At 43.3% G+C, this 16,436-nt stretch overlaps 1 protein-coding gene across 1 annotated transcript in view; it reads right to left on the bottom strand.

Moving 5' to 3' along the window:
- The window catches only part of SLC3A1 (solute carrier family 3 member 1), a 35,466-nt gene extending 20,580 nt beyond the window's left edge, over positions 1 to 14,886 (bottom strand). The window contains 4 exon segments of the mRNA NM_001003109.1: positions 3,430 to 3,555; positions 9,040 to 9,194; positions 9,342 to 9,521; positions 14,341 to 14,886. Of these exon segments, the coding sequence (NP_001003109.1) occupies positions 3,430 to 3,555; positions 9,040 to 9,194; positions 9,342 to 9,521; positions 14,341 to 14,809 (930 nt within the window). The 5' untranslated portion in view covers positions 14,810 to 14,886.
- Between the last annotated feature and the right edge of the window lie 1,550 nt (positions 14,887 to 16,436).

The following is a 16,436-nucleotide window of genomic DNA, read 5'->3' as shown; positions in this document are numbered from 1 at the left end:
AAAAAAAAAGGAAGGTGCCTGAGTGGCTCAGTCAGTTAAGTGTCATCCTTCAGCTCTGGTCACAATCCCAGAGTCCTAGCTAGGATGGAACCTCCCATCAGGCTCTCTCCTCAGCAGGGAATCTGTTTATCCCTCTCCCTTTGCCCCTCACCTGTGCTCCTGCTCTCTCTCTCTCTCTCTCTCTCTCTCTCTCTCTCTCTGTCTCAAATAAATAAATAAATAAAATCTTTAAAAATTTTTAAAAATGTGATTTGCCAATTGTATGCTTATAGATGGACCTAGAGGGTATCATGTTAAGTGAAATAGGTCAGACAGTGAAAGATAAACACCATTTGACTTCATTTATAATGTGGAATCTAAAAAGCAAAACAAACAAACAAAACAGACTTTTAAATATAGGAAACAAACTGGTGGTTACCAGAGAAGTAGATGGGGAGATGAGCAAAATAAATCAAGGAGATGAAGGGTTACAAATTTTCAGTTACAAAACAAGTCATGGAGATGAAAAGTGCAGCACCAGGGATACAGTCAGTAATAGTCTAATAAAACCTGAAGGGTGACAGATGGTGACTGCATTTATCATGGTGAGTACGGAGTTATTGTATAGTAATGTCAAATCACTATGTTGTACACTTGAAGCAAATATAACACTGTATGTCAAATATACTCCAATGAATAATAATAGCAGATCACCAAAAGAAAGAAAGAAAGAAATACAAGTACCCAAAATAGCCAAACAATCTTAAAGGAGAAGAATAAACTCATAGGACTCACACTTCCCAATTTCAAAACTTCCTATAAAGCTACACTAATCCAGACACTGTGATATTAGCACAATAACAGACCTATAGAGCAATAGAGCAAAACTGAGTCTAGAAACAAATCCTGACATTTATGGCCAATTGATTTTTAAAAGGGTTCCAAGACAGTTCAATGGGGAAAGAATCTTTTTATTTTTTTAAAAAGGATTCATTCATTCATTCATTCATTCATTCATTCATTTAGAGGTAGATAGAGAGGGAGGGGGGGATGGAGAGGGAGGAGGAGCAGGGGGAGAGGGATAAGCAGAATCCCTGCTGAGCTCAGAGCTTGACCTCAATCCCATGACCCTGAGATCATGACCTGAGCCAAAACCAAGAGTTAATTCTCAACAGACTGCACCACCTAGGCAGCCCAAGAATAATCTTTTTAACACACACATTGCTAAGATAACTGGATAGCCACGAATTAAGTTAGACCCCCCTCACACCATATATAAAAAGTAAGGGGAAAAAATGGGTCAGAAACCTAAAATATTAGAGTTACCACTATAAAACTCAGAGAAGAAAACATAGGAGTAAATCTTCATCATCTTGGGTTAGGCAATGGTTTTCAAATGACATGAGAAGCACAAACAACAAAGGAAAAAATAGATGAATTGGACAATTTAAAACTTGTGCTTCGAGGGATGCCATCAAGAAAGTAAAAAGACTGGAGCACCTGTGTGGCTCAGTTGGTTAAGCATCTACTTTCAGCTCAGGTCATGATCCCGGGGTCCTGGCTCAGCAGAGCATTTGCTTCTTCTTCTGTGCCTCCCCCAACCCCTGCTCTCTCTCTCTCAAATAAATAAATAAAATCTTTCATTAAAAAAACAAAAAATAAAACGCCAACCCACAGAATGGGAGAAAATTGCAAATCATGTACCCAGAACATACAAAAAACTCACAACTGAAAATAAAAAAATAGATAACAAAATTTTAAAATGGGCAAAGGATTCAGACATTTCTGCTGTAAAGATATAATAATAATCTATATAAGCACATGCAAAGATTCTCAACATCGCTGGCCATCAGGCAACTGCAAAACCACAGTGAGATCCCACCCACACCGACTAGGGTGATAGTACTCAAAAATATAGACCATAGCAAGTGTTACTGAGAATATGGAGACATTGGAGCCCTCACACACTGCCAGTGGGAATAGAAAATGGTGCAATTGATTCGGAAAACAATTGGGCAGTTTCTCAAATTGTTAAATATAGATGATAAATATAGATATGTATCATAGACATATAGGTAGATATTGTATGATTTTGTTTCTAGGGAATGTCCGGAACAGATATAGCCGTGGAGACAGAAAGTAGATGAGCAGATGTCCGCGCGGGTGGGGAGTAGAGGGTGCGGGGGTGTGGAGGGTCATGGAGAGTGTCTGCTACTGGATATGGGGCTTTGTTTTGGGGCGAAGAAAATGCGAAATCAGGGTGTTCATTGCACAATCCTATGAAGATACTAAAACCACTGAATTATACACCTGAAAGGGGTGAATTTTAGGGTTATGTGAATTATACCTCAATAGAGATATTTTATTTTATTTTTTAATATTTTATTTATTTATTCATGAGAGACACAGAGAGAGAGGCAGAGAGACAAAGGCAGAGGGAGAAGCAGGCTCCCTACGGGGAGCCCGATGCAGGACTCGATCCCAGGACTCAGGATCATGCCCTGGGCTGAAGGCAGGCACTAAACCACTGAGCCACCCGGGGATCCCCTGTTTATCTGAAATTAAAATTTAATTGGTGTCTTGTATTTTTATTTGCCTTCGCTGGCAACTGTACACGCCCGCCTCCAGGCCATTCCTGAAACACATGACGCATGGCTCACCTCCAGATCTTTGCATTGGCTCTTCCTTCTGCCTGAAATTCTCTTCCCCCAAATATCCACAGGGCTCCCTTTCAAACTTCAGGTCTTTGTTCAAACAGGACCTCAACATAGGGATGTCTCCAAACCAACTTCTGCCTGGCACTCTGATGTCCCTTACCCTTAGGGACCACCTGACATGTATTTAGTTGTTAACTGTCTGCCTTCCCCTCAGTATACAGGAGACGCCTCGAGAGCAGGGCTTCTTTTATTCACTGCTCCATTCCCAGTGCTTAGAAGAGGACCTGGCGCAGAGCAGACAGTGAGTTAATATTTACTGAGCGACACAGAAGTGCTGTGCATGGGTTACGTCCTCTAACCTTCCAAACAGCCCGTGAGACAAATAGTGCCATCGAGCATGTTTCATAGATGAGGGACCTACAGAAAAGCTAAATACTTCACCCAGGAGCCTACTGTTGGCAGCAGTGGGGCTGGGTCCAGACGCAGGTTCAGACCCTGGAGCCCAGGCTCTGGCCCCCCGCTACATCAGCTCATTGTCACAGGCGGAGGGGCACCACAGAGAGAAGGTACCAGATATCTCTGCCTCCTTCCCCTGTCGCTCATTCTGGGTGAGAGGGAGGAGGGACCCACCAATATGTCTGAGGGCCTCTATCTGTATCAGACTCCATAACCCCAGAGTTTAATTACATTACTTTGGTTTTGCTTGAACAGCTATCGTTCAACATCGAGTATATCAAGTAACCACTTAAACACCTATGCAATTGGAGAAGTCTGTGTGGGTATCCATACTCACTTTTATTTCTTTTTGAACATCAAGATTGTAGAAATTTAAGTCAGGCTGTTCTCTCAAAAACTGGTGAAAATAACACTGGTTTCGTACTTCGTCAAAGTGCCAGCTGGAGTTTCCGTACACACTTAACTAGCAAACAGAAAACAGCAAGTCAGCAAATCGCTTACTTAGCATTCATATAATGGCACTGCCCACAAAGAAATGGTGATTGCCATCCCTGGCCTTGTGCAGGCTGAGTGCACAGATCCTCAGAATTTTCCTTCTAGGGAGAGCACTAGATAAGTTAATTCCTTAAAATGCTATCTGCTGGCCTAATGTCACACAAATGTGGCCGGGATATATTTGCAGAGTAGAAGCTGTTCGTGACAACCACAACAGCAAACCAAGGCTCTCAAGGCCACGTTAAAGAGCGTACACTTCTAATATATTTTCTGGAACCTTCTATCCAGGCTCTGAACTCCTGCTTGTGAAGTAATGCAAATGACGGTCATTTGGGGGGAGAAAGACACCTCCCGTTGGTCTTGGAGTTTGAATCCACACAGAGTGAATATTTAAACTGTTATCCTCAGAAAAGTATTAGAATCATTCACTTAAACACCCTTCTAGCCCTCAGGAATAATAATAATAATAATAAAAATCTAACAACTTCAAGTGCTGGGATCAAGCAGCATTTGACGCAGGTACGGATTTCCTCGTTCTAGGAATGCTCACATCTGTGACTGCAGAGCATCACCTTCCTGGTGGACTCTCCCACACCTCTCTCTCCTTCTCAGTCAACTTGTTTTCTTCAATGTAACAGTTTTTCAGGGTTCTTGTTAATTTCATGCTAAAGAGAACATTTAGAAACTAAGGGATTTTGCATACATCCTTTTCTTTTTAATTGGAAGACCCCCCATCCTGTGGGGTTCACATCACCAGGGCAACAATTGGCGGAAGCTAAGGGGTGGCTGCTGCCTTTCAAGGAAACACACCCTTACCAGCACACCTCATGGTCCAACCTGACATGAACTGGGATATTCACAGTATATATGACGGAGAAAAGATGGGTATCCAGAATACAAAAAGAACTCCACCAATCAATTTCAAAGGCACAAGCAATCGAAAAGAAAACTGAACATAAACAGATGTTTCACAGAAATGGAAGCTCAAATGAATAAATGCATGGAGAAATGTCCAACATCATTAGTAATTAGATCAATCTTCACGAATAGGGATCCCTGGGTGGCGCAGCGGTTTGGCGCCTGCCTTTGGCCCAGGGCGCGATCCTGGAGACCCGGGATCGAATCCCACGTCGGGCTTCCGGTGCATGGAGCCTGCTTCTCCCTCTGCCTGTGTCTCTGCCCCTCTCTCTCTCTCTGTGTGACTATCATGAATAAATAAATAAAATCTTTAAAAAAATAAAAAAAAAAAAAATCTTCACGAATAACTAGAGAAATGTAAATTTGAGACCTCAATGTGATACCAGTTTATGTTCACTTGGTAAAAATTACAAAGTGTGGCAGTACCAATAAATTAAGGAAAATATGTATTTTTTTACACTGCTGAAGGGGCTATAAATCAGTACAATTACTTTGGTATTATCTTGCAGAGTGGAACATGCAGTATCATGCATCCAGCAATTTCACTCCTAGTTATTTACCTTCAAGAAGCTCTAATAGCTGAACCCCAAGAGAACTAGGTTAATGAGAATGTTTACCATGGCATCATTGGTAATAAAATAAAATAAAATAAAATAAAATAAAATAAAATAAAATAAAATAAATAAAATAAAATAAACCACTGGAAACAGCCCATCAGTGGAAGAGTGGATAGGTAAATCATGGCATATGCACACAGCGGAATATAACAAAGAAAATGTATAAACCACATCTACCAGAAACTACATGAATATTAAAAACAGTGAAAAAGCTCTTTATAGGAGATTTACATGTAGCAGGATACATCATAGAGTCCAAAACAAGAGAAACTAAATGATAAATCTTTAGAAAATATGTAGCATATGTAGGAAAAACAAAAGCAAAAAAAACACAAAAGCAAGGACTTGGAAAACCCCCAAATTCAAGGTGGTGATTACCCCTAAGAGGAGGCATAGGGAGAAGCAGGGAGAAGCCCACAGGTGGTTTCAGCAGTGTTGGTAATGTTCACGTTCTTAATTTGGGGATGGGTTCATTGATGTTCACTGTTTTATTACCTCCCCTAACTTAGATATATATTACACATATTTCTAACAGTTTTATTCAGGTGAAGTTGAATACAATACACTGCACATGTTTCAAGTGTACAATTTGATAAGTTTTGACATTCCTTTATGTTTGTGAAACTCTCATCATGATCAAATAGTGAACATATCCATCCTTTGTGGCCCCTGACTCTACTCTCCCACTCCTCCCCATCTTTAAACAGCTATTCAGCTTCCTGTCACTACAGATGAATTTGCATTTTCTTTCTTTTTTTTAAGATTTTATTTATTTAATCATGAGAGGCACAGAGAGAGAGAGAGAGAGAGAGAGAGAGAGGCAGAGACACAGGCAGAGGGAGAAGCAGGCTCCATGCAGGAAGCCCGACATGGGACTCGATCCTGGGTGTCCAGGATCATGCCCTGGGCTGAAGGCGGCGCTAAACCACTGAGCCACCCAGGCTGCTCGAATGTGCATTTTCTGTAATTTCATGTAAGTGGAATAGTATGTGCTCTTCTGTCTGACTTCTTTCACTCTGCATAGTTACTTTGAGATTCATCCAAGGCATTGCCCATTATCAATAATTCATTCCTTTTATGGCTGAGTAGTATTCCATTGTATGGTTATACACAAGGTGTTTATACATCAATCATGTATTACATATATTTTTGGATGTATCAGCTATTACACTGAAAAAGAAAAAAACCTACAATGTTGGCTACAGTGGAGAATAGATGGAAAGATGGAAAAACTGGATGCCAGAGCACGTGGGTAGCTCAGTGGTTGAGCATCCACCTTTGGCTCAGGGCGTGATCCCGGGGTCCTAGGATCAAGTCCCTCATTAGGCTCCTTTCAGGGAGCCTGCTTCTCCCTCTGCCTGTGTCTCTGCCTTTCTCTCTGTCTCTCAAGAATAAATAAATAAAATCTTAAAAAAAAAAAAAACTGGATGCCAAAAGAGGAGGCTGTTACAGTCTGATAGGCAAGAGATGATATGGTTTCAGGTATGGCTGGCAATTTTTTTTAAAAGATTTTATTTATTTATTTATTTACTTATTTAAGAGAGAGAGAGAGAGAAAGAGAGAGAATGAGCCCAAGGAGGAGTAGAGGGAGAGAAACAAGTAGGCTCCTTGAGTGTGGAGCCCAACACAGAAATCGATCCCACGACCCTGAGATCCCCACCAGAGCTGAAATCAAGAGTGTGATGCTCAACCAACTGAACCACCAGTGTTTTTTTTTTTTTTTTAAATAAGATCATTGGACTTTTTTTTTTTAAGATTTATTTATTTATTCATTCATTCAGAGAGAGAGAGAGAGAGAGAGGCAGAGACACAGGCAGAGGGAGAAGCAGGCTCCACGCAGGGAGCCCAACGTGGGACTTGATTCCGGGTGTCCAGGATCACAACCCAGGCTGCAGGCGGCGCTAAACCACTGCGCCACCGGGGATGTACCCACCGGTGGTTTTTAAAAGCAGACTGTGCAGTTGGATTGTGTGGTGGGTCATTAGCCCTTTCATTTATGGGCTGTGTGACTGAGGGCACAGTGCTTAACCTTGCCCGCCCCCAAAACAAGAACTGAAACCTAACTCCTAGGATTGCTGGGTGGATTAAATGAATGAACAAATATAACACACTTAGCATGAACCTGGCACATAGTAAGCATTTGTAGTAAACATTTGCTAGTATCATTATCATTTTAACAAGCGTGTGGACTGGGGCAAAGAAAAATTAAGGAGTTCAAACCACCAGGATTGCTGATGACCTGTTCACCAGGCTGCATACTAGTATATTCAATCAGCCTGGGGTTTAAGAGGTTGGTTGGGAGAAGATCACACAGCATTAACATGTGTCGATTTTGAGTGCCCTTGGTTCATCTAAAAGTTGATGCCCAGGAGCCTGCCTCTTAAGTGTTTATGGAGAAGGTCAGGAAAGGAAGTGGAGGGCCTGGATGGTGGAGATCCAGAGGATCCAGGGTGAAAAAGGCTCTGCAGAAAGCAGGAGAGATAGGGACCACAGCAGGCAGAGGAACTGGCCTGCGTGGGGGGCAGAGTGGCCAGAGAAAAACAAGACATACAATTAAATCTGAATTTCAGGTTAACAATGCATAGATTTTTAGTATAATTATGTCCCATGCAATACTTTATACTAAAAAATTATGCATTGTTTATCTAAAATTCAGATTTCTTTGAGCTTCCTGGATTTTTATTTGTAAGTCTGGAAACCCCAGTCAAGACCGACCTGGCCTTTGCTGTAAGAGAAGTGAGTAGGAGGAGGGTGGGCACAGGAGAGGCAGGTTTGGGACACCTGGCTGGTGCAGTGGGTTGAGCATCTGACTCTTGGTTTCAGCTCAAGTCGTGACCTCGGGGTTGTGAGATAGAGCCTGGCATTAGGCTCTGCACTCGTTGCAGAGTCTGAGATTCCCTCTCCCTTTGGCCCTCTCCACTGTTTTTTCTCTCCCATTCTCTCTAAAATAAATCTTAAAAAGGAGAAAAAATAGAGGCAGGTTTGATGACTTCTGCTCTCCCTTTGAAGTAGAGTTTGCTGCTGAGCATGATAAGATGGGGAGATGGCAGGTAGAGTGTTTGAGAATGAGGGAGGGCCCTGGATAGTAAAATCCTCAAGAAGACTGGAGGGCTCCGTTCAGGTGGGGACTGTCTCCAAAGGCACGGATACCAAAGTTCAGGCAAAGAGAACGTGGATGGGCAGGTTTATTTACAGCTAGGGTTCTGTTTGAGGGGAGTCACAAAATCAGAAAGGCAAAGGAATCTGGAGAATAGCAAAACAGTTACTAACCTAAGGGGACATGGAGTCCGTGTGGACAGAGTGGAAAGTTGAGGGAAGGAGAGGCTAATAGAAATGATAGGTTTTGGGGCACCTGGGTGGCTTGGTCAGTTAAACATCTGCCTTCGGCTCAGGTCATGATCTTGGGGTCCTAGGATCAAGCCCAATGTTGGGCTCCCTCCCTGCTCAGTGGGGAGTCTGCTTCTCCCTTTCCTTCTTCCCCTCCCCCAGCTCATGCTTTCTCTCTCTCTCTCAAATAAATTTTTTTAAGCAAATATACGATTTAATTTGCTAAAATAAGGACACCTGGGTGGCTCAGTGGTTGAATGTCTGCCTTTGGCTCAAGTCGTGATCCAGGGGTCCAGGGATCGAGTCCCACATTGGACTCTGCCCCTCTGTGTCTCCCATGAATAAATAAATAAAATCTTAAAAATAATAATAATAATTTGCTAAAATATATCAGTTTGAGAATGATATAAAAAGTCCACATCCAAATGGTTAGGAGGGGTGGGTAGCTTATTTCCATTTCTTTGGGAAACTTTCCTCCTCCTCAAAACTATATCCATTAATTTTTTCCTTAAAGGACTTTATAAATAATCAGTTTAATCACTGAAGATCTGCCCATTTTCCCTTTGTAAATCAGACAAGTTGGTACTTACCCAGTTGTTGGGTGGTATGGTTGTGCCATTTTCATGGGTGCAGTCATGCCAGATATAATAATCAGTATATTTCCCTGTCCGATTCCGACTCAGTTGAAACCAAGCATGTTTATCACTGGTGTGGTTTGGTATGAAATCGATTATTAATTTTAAACCTAATTGAGTGAAAGTATTTCAAATGTTAGGAAGAAATTACATTAGAATAATACGTGTCAGTTAAGGAAAAAATGCTTTAAGTAAGCATTTGGAGAATGCTTTTCTCAACCCCACCATCCCTCCCATCCCTCCGTCACTCAGTTTACCTTTATCGTGTATGGCTGCAAGCAGATTCTCAAAATCTTTCATTGTTCCAAAAATAGGATCAATGTCTCGGAAGTCTTCGATACCATATCGGAAATCTTTAAGGGATGATTTGTAAAATGAAGTAATCCAAATGGTTTTTATATTTAAAGTTGTGATGTAGTCCAGTTTCTCTTGAATACCTAAAGAAAAAAGTCAAGGCCATGAAAAACAAAGGTTTTTTTTTTTTTTTTTTTTTTTAGTTGAAGGATTAAAAATAAAACCAATATGCCTAAAATTGAAATAGTTCTATTGAAACAGAAATATTTGGAATTTGGTTGAATTTGAGTGAAATTCAAATAGAAAGGTCTAGTTCTACTATAGCATCAAATGGTCATCTAGAAATAACCTCTAACCTTTACCGTAAATGTATAACATTAAAAAAAGTCTATAGGGATGCCTGGGTGGCTCAGTGGTTGAGCATCTGCCTTTGGCTCACGGTGTGATCCCAGGATCCAGGATCAAGGCCTACATCAGGCTCCCTGCGGAGAGTCTGCTTCTCCCTCTGCCTATGTCTCTGCCTCTCTCTGTGTCTCTCATGAATAAATAAATAAAATCTTTTTTTAAAAATCTGTGCATTTTTTATATTTTATATTTAAAACTAAGGCTGTAGGGGCACCTGGGTGGCTCAGTAGGTTAAGCATCAGACTCTTGGCCTCAGCTCAGGTCTTGATCTTGGAGTCGTGAGTTCAAGCCCACCGCTAGGCTCCACACCCAGAGAGCCTACTTTAAAAAATAATAATAATAATAAAATAAAACCAAGGCCACAATATTAATTTATTCTACACATGGTTTTTGAGCACCTAATCTAGGCCAGGTGCTGGGCTAAGTGCCAAAGGACAAAGTAACACATGGTCAAAGCTGTACTATCCAGGACGACAGCCGCTTACATCTATGGCTGTTATTGGGCACTCGCAATGTGACCAGTGTGAATTGAGATGTGCTATAAACACAAAACACTCACTGGATTCTGAAAAGTATAATGTAAAATATGCCATTCATATTTTTATGTTGATTATATGTTGAAATGATATGTTGGCTTAAACAAAATACTTAAAATGAATATGACTAAAAGAGATTTTAAATTAAAAATTAAGGGCAGCCCGGGTGGCTCAGTGGTTTAGCGCCACCTTCGGTCAAGGTCATGATCCTAGAGACCTGGGATCAAGTCCCAAGTTGGGCTTTCTGCGTGAAGCCTGCTTCTCCTTCTGCCTGTGTCTCTGCCTCTCTCTCTCTCTCTCTCTCTCTCTCTGTGTGTGAATGAATGAATAAATAAAATCTTAAAAATTAATTAATTAAAAATTTAAAAAAAATTTAAGATTTTATTTATTTATTCATGAGAGACAGAGTGAGAGGCAGAGAGAGAGGCAGAGACATAGGCAGAGGGAGAAGCAGGCTCCATGCAGGGAGCCTGATGTGGGATTTGATCCCAGGACTCCAGGGAGAGTCCCCTGAACCAAAGGCAGGCACTTAACTGCTGAGCCACCCAGTCATCCCAAAATTAAAAATTTTTTAAAGATTTTGCTTTTAAGCAATCTCTAAACCCAACAATGGGCTTGAACTGGCAACCCCAAGATCAAGAATCGCATGCTCTACTGACTGAGCCAGCCAGACATGCTTAAAATTAAATGATTATTAAAATGAACTTCTCACCCTTTTTTTTACTTGTTTTTTTAAAATTTATTTATTTATTCATTCATTCTTCATTCATTCATTCATGAGAGACACAGAGAGGGAGGCAGAGACACAGGCGGAAGGAGAAGCAGACTCCATGCAGGGAGCCCAATGCGGGACTCGATCCCAGGACTCAGGGTCACTCCCCGAGCTGAAGGCAGACACTCAACTGCTGAGCCACCCAGGTGTCCCCTTTTTTTTTTTATTTGTCTTAATGTGGCTCCTAGAGAATGTATAATTACCTATGTGGTTCACATTCTCTTTCCTTTGGACAATGCTGAAGCCAAGAATTTATACAGAAGAGAATTCTGGATTTGGCTGCTGTAGACACAGGAATGAAACTCTTTGTACTTGGAAACTTGTAGGATAATTTAGCAGATAGTGTGTTTTTTTGTGTGGTCTTGGTTCACAGTCCTAAATGCAGATCAGAGACTTGAGTCTAGTATTCAATCCCCAGTAACTTTCTGGGGGACCCCCCTAAGTGGCTTCCTACAATCAGAGCCTGTCACAGGTCACACAGCAAGCTGGAGCCCACTGAGACCAAAGCACAAAGCCTCCTGACTCCCAAGACTGGGGCTCTTCCTCTGTGATAGGCCGCTTATTTTTGTCCTCGGTACCTCAGTTCCCCCATAGAGATGTGGATGGGACCTCCAGGAGTGTTCATGGCCAACAAGAGGATTTTGATTTAAATCAGAACAACAATACATCTTAAGAATAAGCTCAAAGGAACAGGATGTTAAAAACAAAGGGTCTGGACAGACACAAAGCAAACAAAGGATCCCAGGCCTCCACTCCAGGGGACAGAAAGCAATCACCCAAAACAAACTGAAACCAATGCAATGGTTCCTTCGAATAATAACAAGCAGATCCCCTCAACCTCAAGGACAAATATCTATTGATGACAGGAAACAGCTAGTCCCTCAAGGCAGTTACTGGAAATGGCACACAATGTAGGAGCTGATGAGATACTGCTTTGTGCATGGGAATCTGTGAATGAGAATTTGGGGTATATTGGGAAGGAGATTAGGAAGGGAGGGCTAGGAAGTGGGGAGTTTATCTTTGGGTTTAAGGGATTTAGCTCTATTCTATCAAAAACATCACTTTTGCTAAGCATTTACTACAACGAGGCAGCAGGTGCTGGGGCCATGCCGGGATGGCGGGTGTGCAAGGGAAAGTCACCCAGAGAGTTTACAAGGTTATCAGAGGGTGCCGTCAACAGTCCAAAGCCCAGCGGGAGCTCTGGGGATGGCAGAGCATGCTCTGATTGGGAGGCTGAGTAAAGATTAATGCAGAAAATGGGTTTCAATGGCACCCTGAAGGTCAGATGATCTATCAATTGGTGAAGATGCAGGAAGATACAAAAAAGGAGAAACTGATAAGATCGTGAAAAGGAGAAGCCCCCCCCCCTTTTTTTTTTAAAGATTTTATTTATTTTAGAGAGAGAAAGAGAGCGCACAAGCTGGGGAAGAGGAAGAGAGAGAGGGAGAGAGAGAATCTTAAGCAGGCTCCATGCCACATTGGGCTCGATCTCATAACCCTGGGATCACAACCTGAACCAAAATCAAGAGTCAGACACTTAACCAATTGAGCCACCCAGATGCCCTGAGAAGCCTTTTATGGATTATTAAGGATGGTAGGAGATTTCAAATTCTATCTGTAACATTTTAAAGTTAGATTAAGCTCATCCCCAGGTCCCAAACCCTATTAAATCATTCTGTTTTATTTTTTTCAAACTAAGTATTATTATCAAAAATTACCTTGTTATTTTATTTATTTTTTTCTTTCATTTTATTTATTTATTAATGAAAGACACAGAGAGGCAGAGACATAGGCAGAGGGAGAAGCAGGATCCATGCAGTGAGCCCAAAGTGGGACTCGATCCTGGGACCCTGGGATCATGCCCTGAGCCAAAGGCAGACGTTCAACCACTGAGCCACCCAGGTGTCCCTGTTATTTTGTTTCTTATCATTACCCTGAACTATGGTGACCATATCAACCAAGCTGTCCAGGACAGTTTCAGTTTATGCTTACTGTCGTAAAATTTTACTTTTAAAAGTGTTCGGGGGCTGGAGAGGTACCTGGGTCACTCAGTTGGTTAGGTGACTGACCCCTGATTTCAGCTCAGGTCGTGATCTCAGGATTGTGATCAAGGTCGTGTGGTGCGGAGACTGCTTAAGATCCTCTCACCCCTTTACCTCTGCCCCTCCCTGCCCTCTTTCTGTCTCACTCTAAAAATAACCGGGTTGTGGGGCTGCCTGGCTGGCTCATCAGAGGAACATGCTACTCTTGATCTCAAGGTTCAAGTCCTACATTGGGTGTGGTGATTACTTAGTAAAGCCTTAAAAAAAAAATTTTTTTTCAAAGCGTCCTAGTTTGAGCAATAAAGTCTAAGGATATTCTACCCAGAACTCCTTTGGAAATTATTGGCATGACTTTTAAAAAGTTAATTTTTTTACTTTGTGTTTCATTTTATTTTTACTAATGGGGGTATTATGTTAAATCATCCTCAATTCAAGTAATGTCCAATGCACCCTGCTAATGCTTTTTTTCCTTTCCTTCATCTCTCTCTTTAAACTTTAAAGGCTCAGCCTCTACCTTTTAAAGATATGATTTAATATTTTTATAAAACATTATTTTTTTAAAGATTTTATTATTCATGAGAGACACACAGAGAGAGAGAGAGGCAGAGACACAGGCAGAGGGAGAAGCAGGCTCCATGCAGGGAGCCCGATGTGGGACTCGATCCTGGGTCTCCAGGATCAGGCCCTGAGCCCAAGACAGACACTTGACCCCTGAGCCACCTAGGCGTCCCTATATTCCCAATCTTTATAATCTTAAGCTTTAAGAGATTACATATAATCTCTGCAACAGCCTTTAAGTACCATAAAGGAGAGATAACTGATAGTTTAAAAAATATTCATAGTATTGTGGGCATGTATTTCTGAACTAATTTGGATTCAATTTATATTATTATTATTTTTTAAAGATTTTATTTATTCATGAGACCCACAGAGAGAGAGAGGCAGAGAGAGACACAGGCAGAGGGAGAAGCAGGCTCCATGCAGGGAGCCCGACGCGGGACTCGATCCCGGGGCTCCAGGGTCACGCCCTGGGCTGAAGGCGGGCGCTGAACCGCTGAGCCCCCCGGGGGTCCCTTAAACATTATTTATGCTTCTTTACTAATAAGCAGCTCCCGGCCAGGGGCGCCGGGGGGCTCAGCGGCGGAACCTGAGCGCGCGCCGTGGGCTGGGTCGGGAGCCCCCCCCCCCCCCCCCCGCCCGCACCCACCTTTCAGGTCTCCGTTCCCATCCGCGTCGCTGTCCCTGAAAGACCTCGGGTAGATCCGGTACACGGGCCCCGCCTGCCACCAGTCCAGGCACCTGGGCGACACGGCGATGATGGCGATGGTGGCGCCCGTGAGCGCGAGCACCGAAGCCACGGTGAGCCAGAAGAGGGCCTCCCGGGGCGCCCGGTAGCGGGCCCGGCGCGAGAACTGGAACAGCACCTCCTTGGGCATACCTGCGTACGGCCCCGCGGCCCCCAGCCCCAGCCCCAGCCCCAGCCCCAGCCCCAGCCCCGCGGCCCCGCCCGGGCAGGGAGGCGAGCTGGCCGGGCCCCGCGCCCGCTCGGGCTCGGGCTCGGGCTCGGGCTCGGGCTCGCTGGCCGGGAGGCCCTCGTTCTGCACAAAGCCGTTGTTGGTCCGGCACGCCTGCATCCTCAGCGCCCCGGAGCCTCTCCGGTCCGTCCCCTTGGCCATGTCGCGCAGCCTTGTCCCTTCGCTGTCCCTTCCTGCAATAACAACGGTGGACAGGCGGGCTGAAACGCTGGGCTTCTTAAGGAGCTTTGGTGGTTTATAAATAAACCTGGCTGGCCAAAGTCCAGGCGAGCGAGAAAGGGCAAAGGTAAAAGGGGTTTAAAAAAAAAAAAAAAAAAAAAAAAACTTCTTGGGACACCTGCCGGCTCAGAGGTTGAGCATCTGCCTTTGGCCCAGGGCGTGATCATGGGGTCCTGGGATCCAATCCCGCGTCGGGCTCCCCGCATGGAGCCTGCTTCTCCCTCCTCCTGTGTCTCTGCCTCTCTCTCTCTCTCTCTCTATCATAAATAAATAAATCTTTTTAAAAAAATTCTCTTTACATCAGCCCTTGAGGCTGTTGTGGCTCAAGTCCCAACACGGAGGGATTCAGACCTGGATGGGGACAGGGGCCCAGAGGGGAAGAAAGGGAAACGGGAGGCGGGGTTCCACTGCGATTTCAGATGTGACTGGACGGAGGACACCGGTGTTCACAGCAGCACTATTCACAATAGTCAAAAGGTGTTAACAAGCCAAACACCCCTCGACAGGTGAATGGACGAAATGTGATACATGCCAGGAATAGAATGTTACTCAGCCGTGGAAAGGAAATCCTGTTGCAGGCCCTAACATGGATGAACCTGGAGGGCATTGTGTTAAGTGAACGAAGCCGGCCACAAAAAGTGCACGATTCCACTTCTAGGGGACCCCTAAACTAGTTTATGCAGAGAGTAGAAGGGTGGTTAGCAGGGGTTAAGAGGAGGCGAGTAACGAGGAATCAATGTTTACTGAGTACAGAGTTTCCAAATGGGAGGATGAAAAAGTTGCACAACAATGTAAAAGTGCTTAATGCCATTGAATTGTATACTTGAATAAAGTAGTAAATTTTATATCATGTATATTTTGCCACATTAAAAAAAAAAAAAGCTTAAAAATGTTCATTTTGGGGGCACCTGAGTGGCCCAGCTGTTAAGCGTCGGCCTTCAGCACAGATCCTGATCCCAGGGTCCTGGGATGGAGCCCTGAGTCAGGCTCCCTGCTTCTTGCTCTCCTTCTGCCTGCTGCTTCCCCTGCTTGTGCTCTTCCTCTGTCAAATAAATAAATATGTAATCTTTTTTAAGTGTTCATTTTAGCTAGGTATGAGAAAAAGAAACTAAATTTTGCAAGCGGCAACAGGCTCTCCTTTATGTTTTGGCGTGAAGGTCTCTTCCTACAAATCCAAGAGGAAGAATGGGGACAAGGAACAACACGTTGTTATGGAAGCTAATTTCATCTCAGTTCAGGTCAACCATATAAATAACCATTTGTATACTCTGTTGGACGCCAGATGCCTTCAGTCTTCTTTCCTGTTTTTTACCTTCCATTCTTGGAAGCACTTTCTGAAGATGGAGAAGGAGAGGATAAAGAGAAAGGATTCCATGACTTGCATGTTCAAGTGCTTAACTATAGGTAAATATAAATGCACCTAATACCTGCACTTAAGAGTTATTTCATCAGCAGCCAACTCTTGATTTTGGCTCAGAACGTGATCTCAGGGTCGCAGGGTCCCCGAGTCAAGCTCCATGCAGTCTGCTTGAGAGTCTCTCTCTGCCCC

The sequence above is a fragment of the Canis lupus genome, chromosome 10, assembly GCF_011100685.1.
Source record: "Canis lupus familiaris isolate Mischka breed German Shepherd chromosome 10, alternate assembly UU_Cfam_GSD_1.0, whole genome shotgun sequence".
Lineage (NCBI taxonomy): Eukaryota > Metazoa > Chordata > Mammalia > Carnivora > Canidae > Canis > Canis lupus.
The sequence above is the reverse complement of the archived record's forward strand: the minus strand, read 5'-3'. Positions and strand labels throughout refer to the sequence as shown.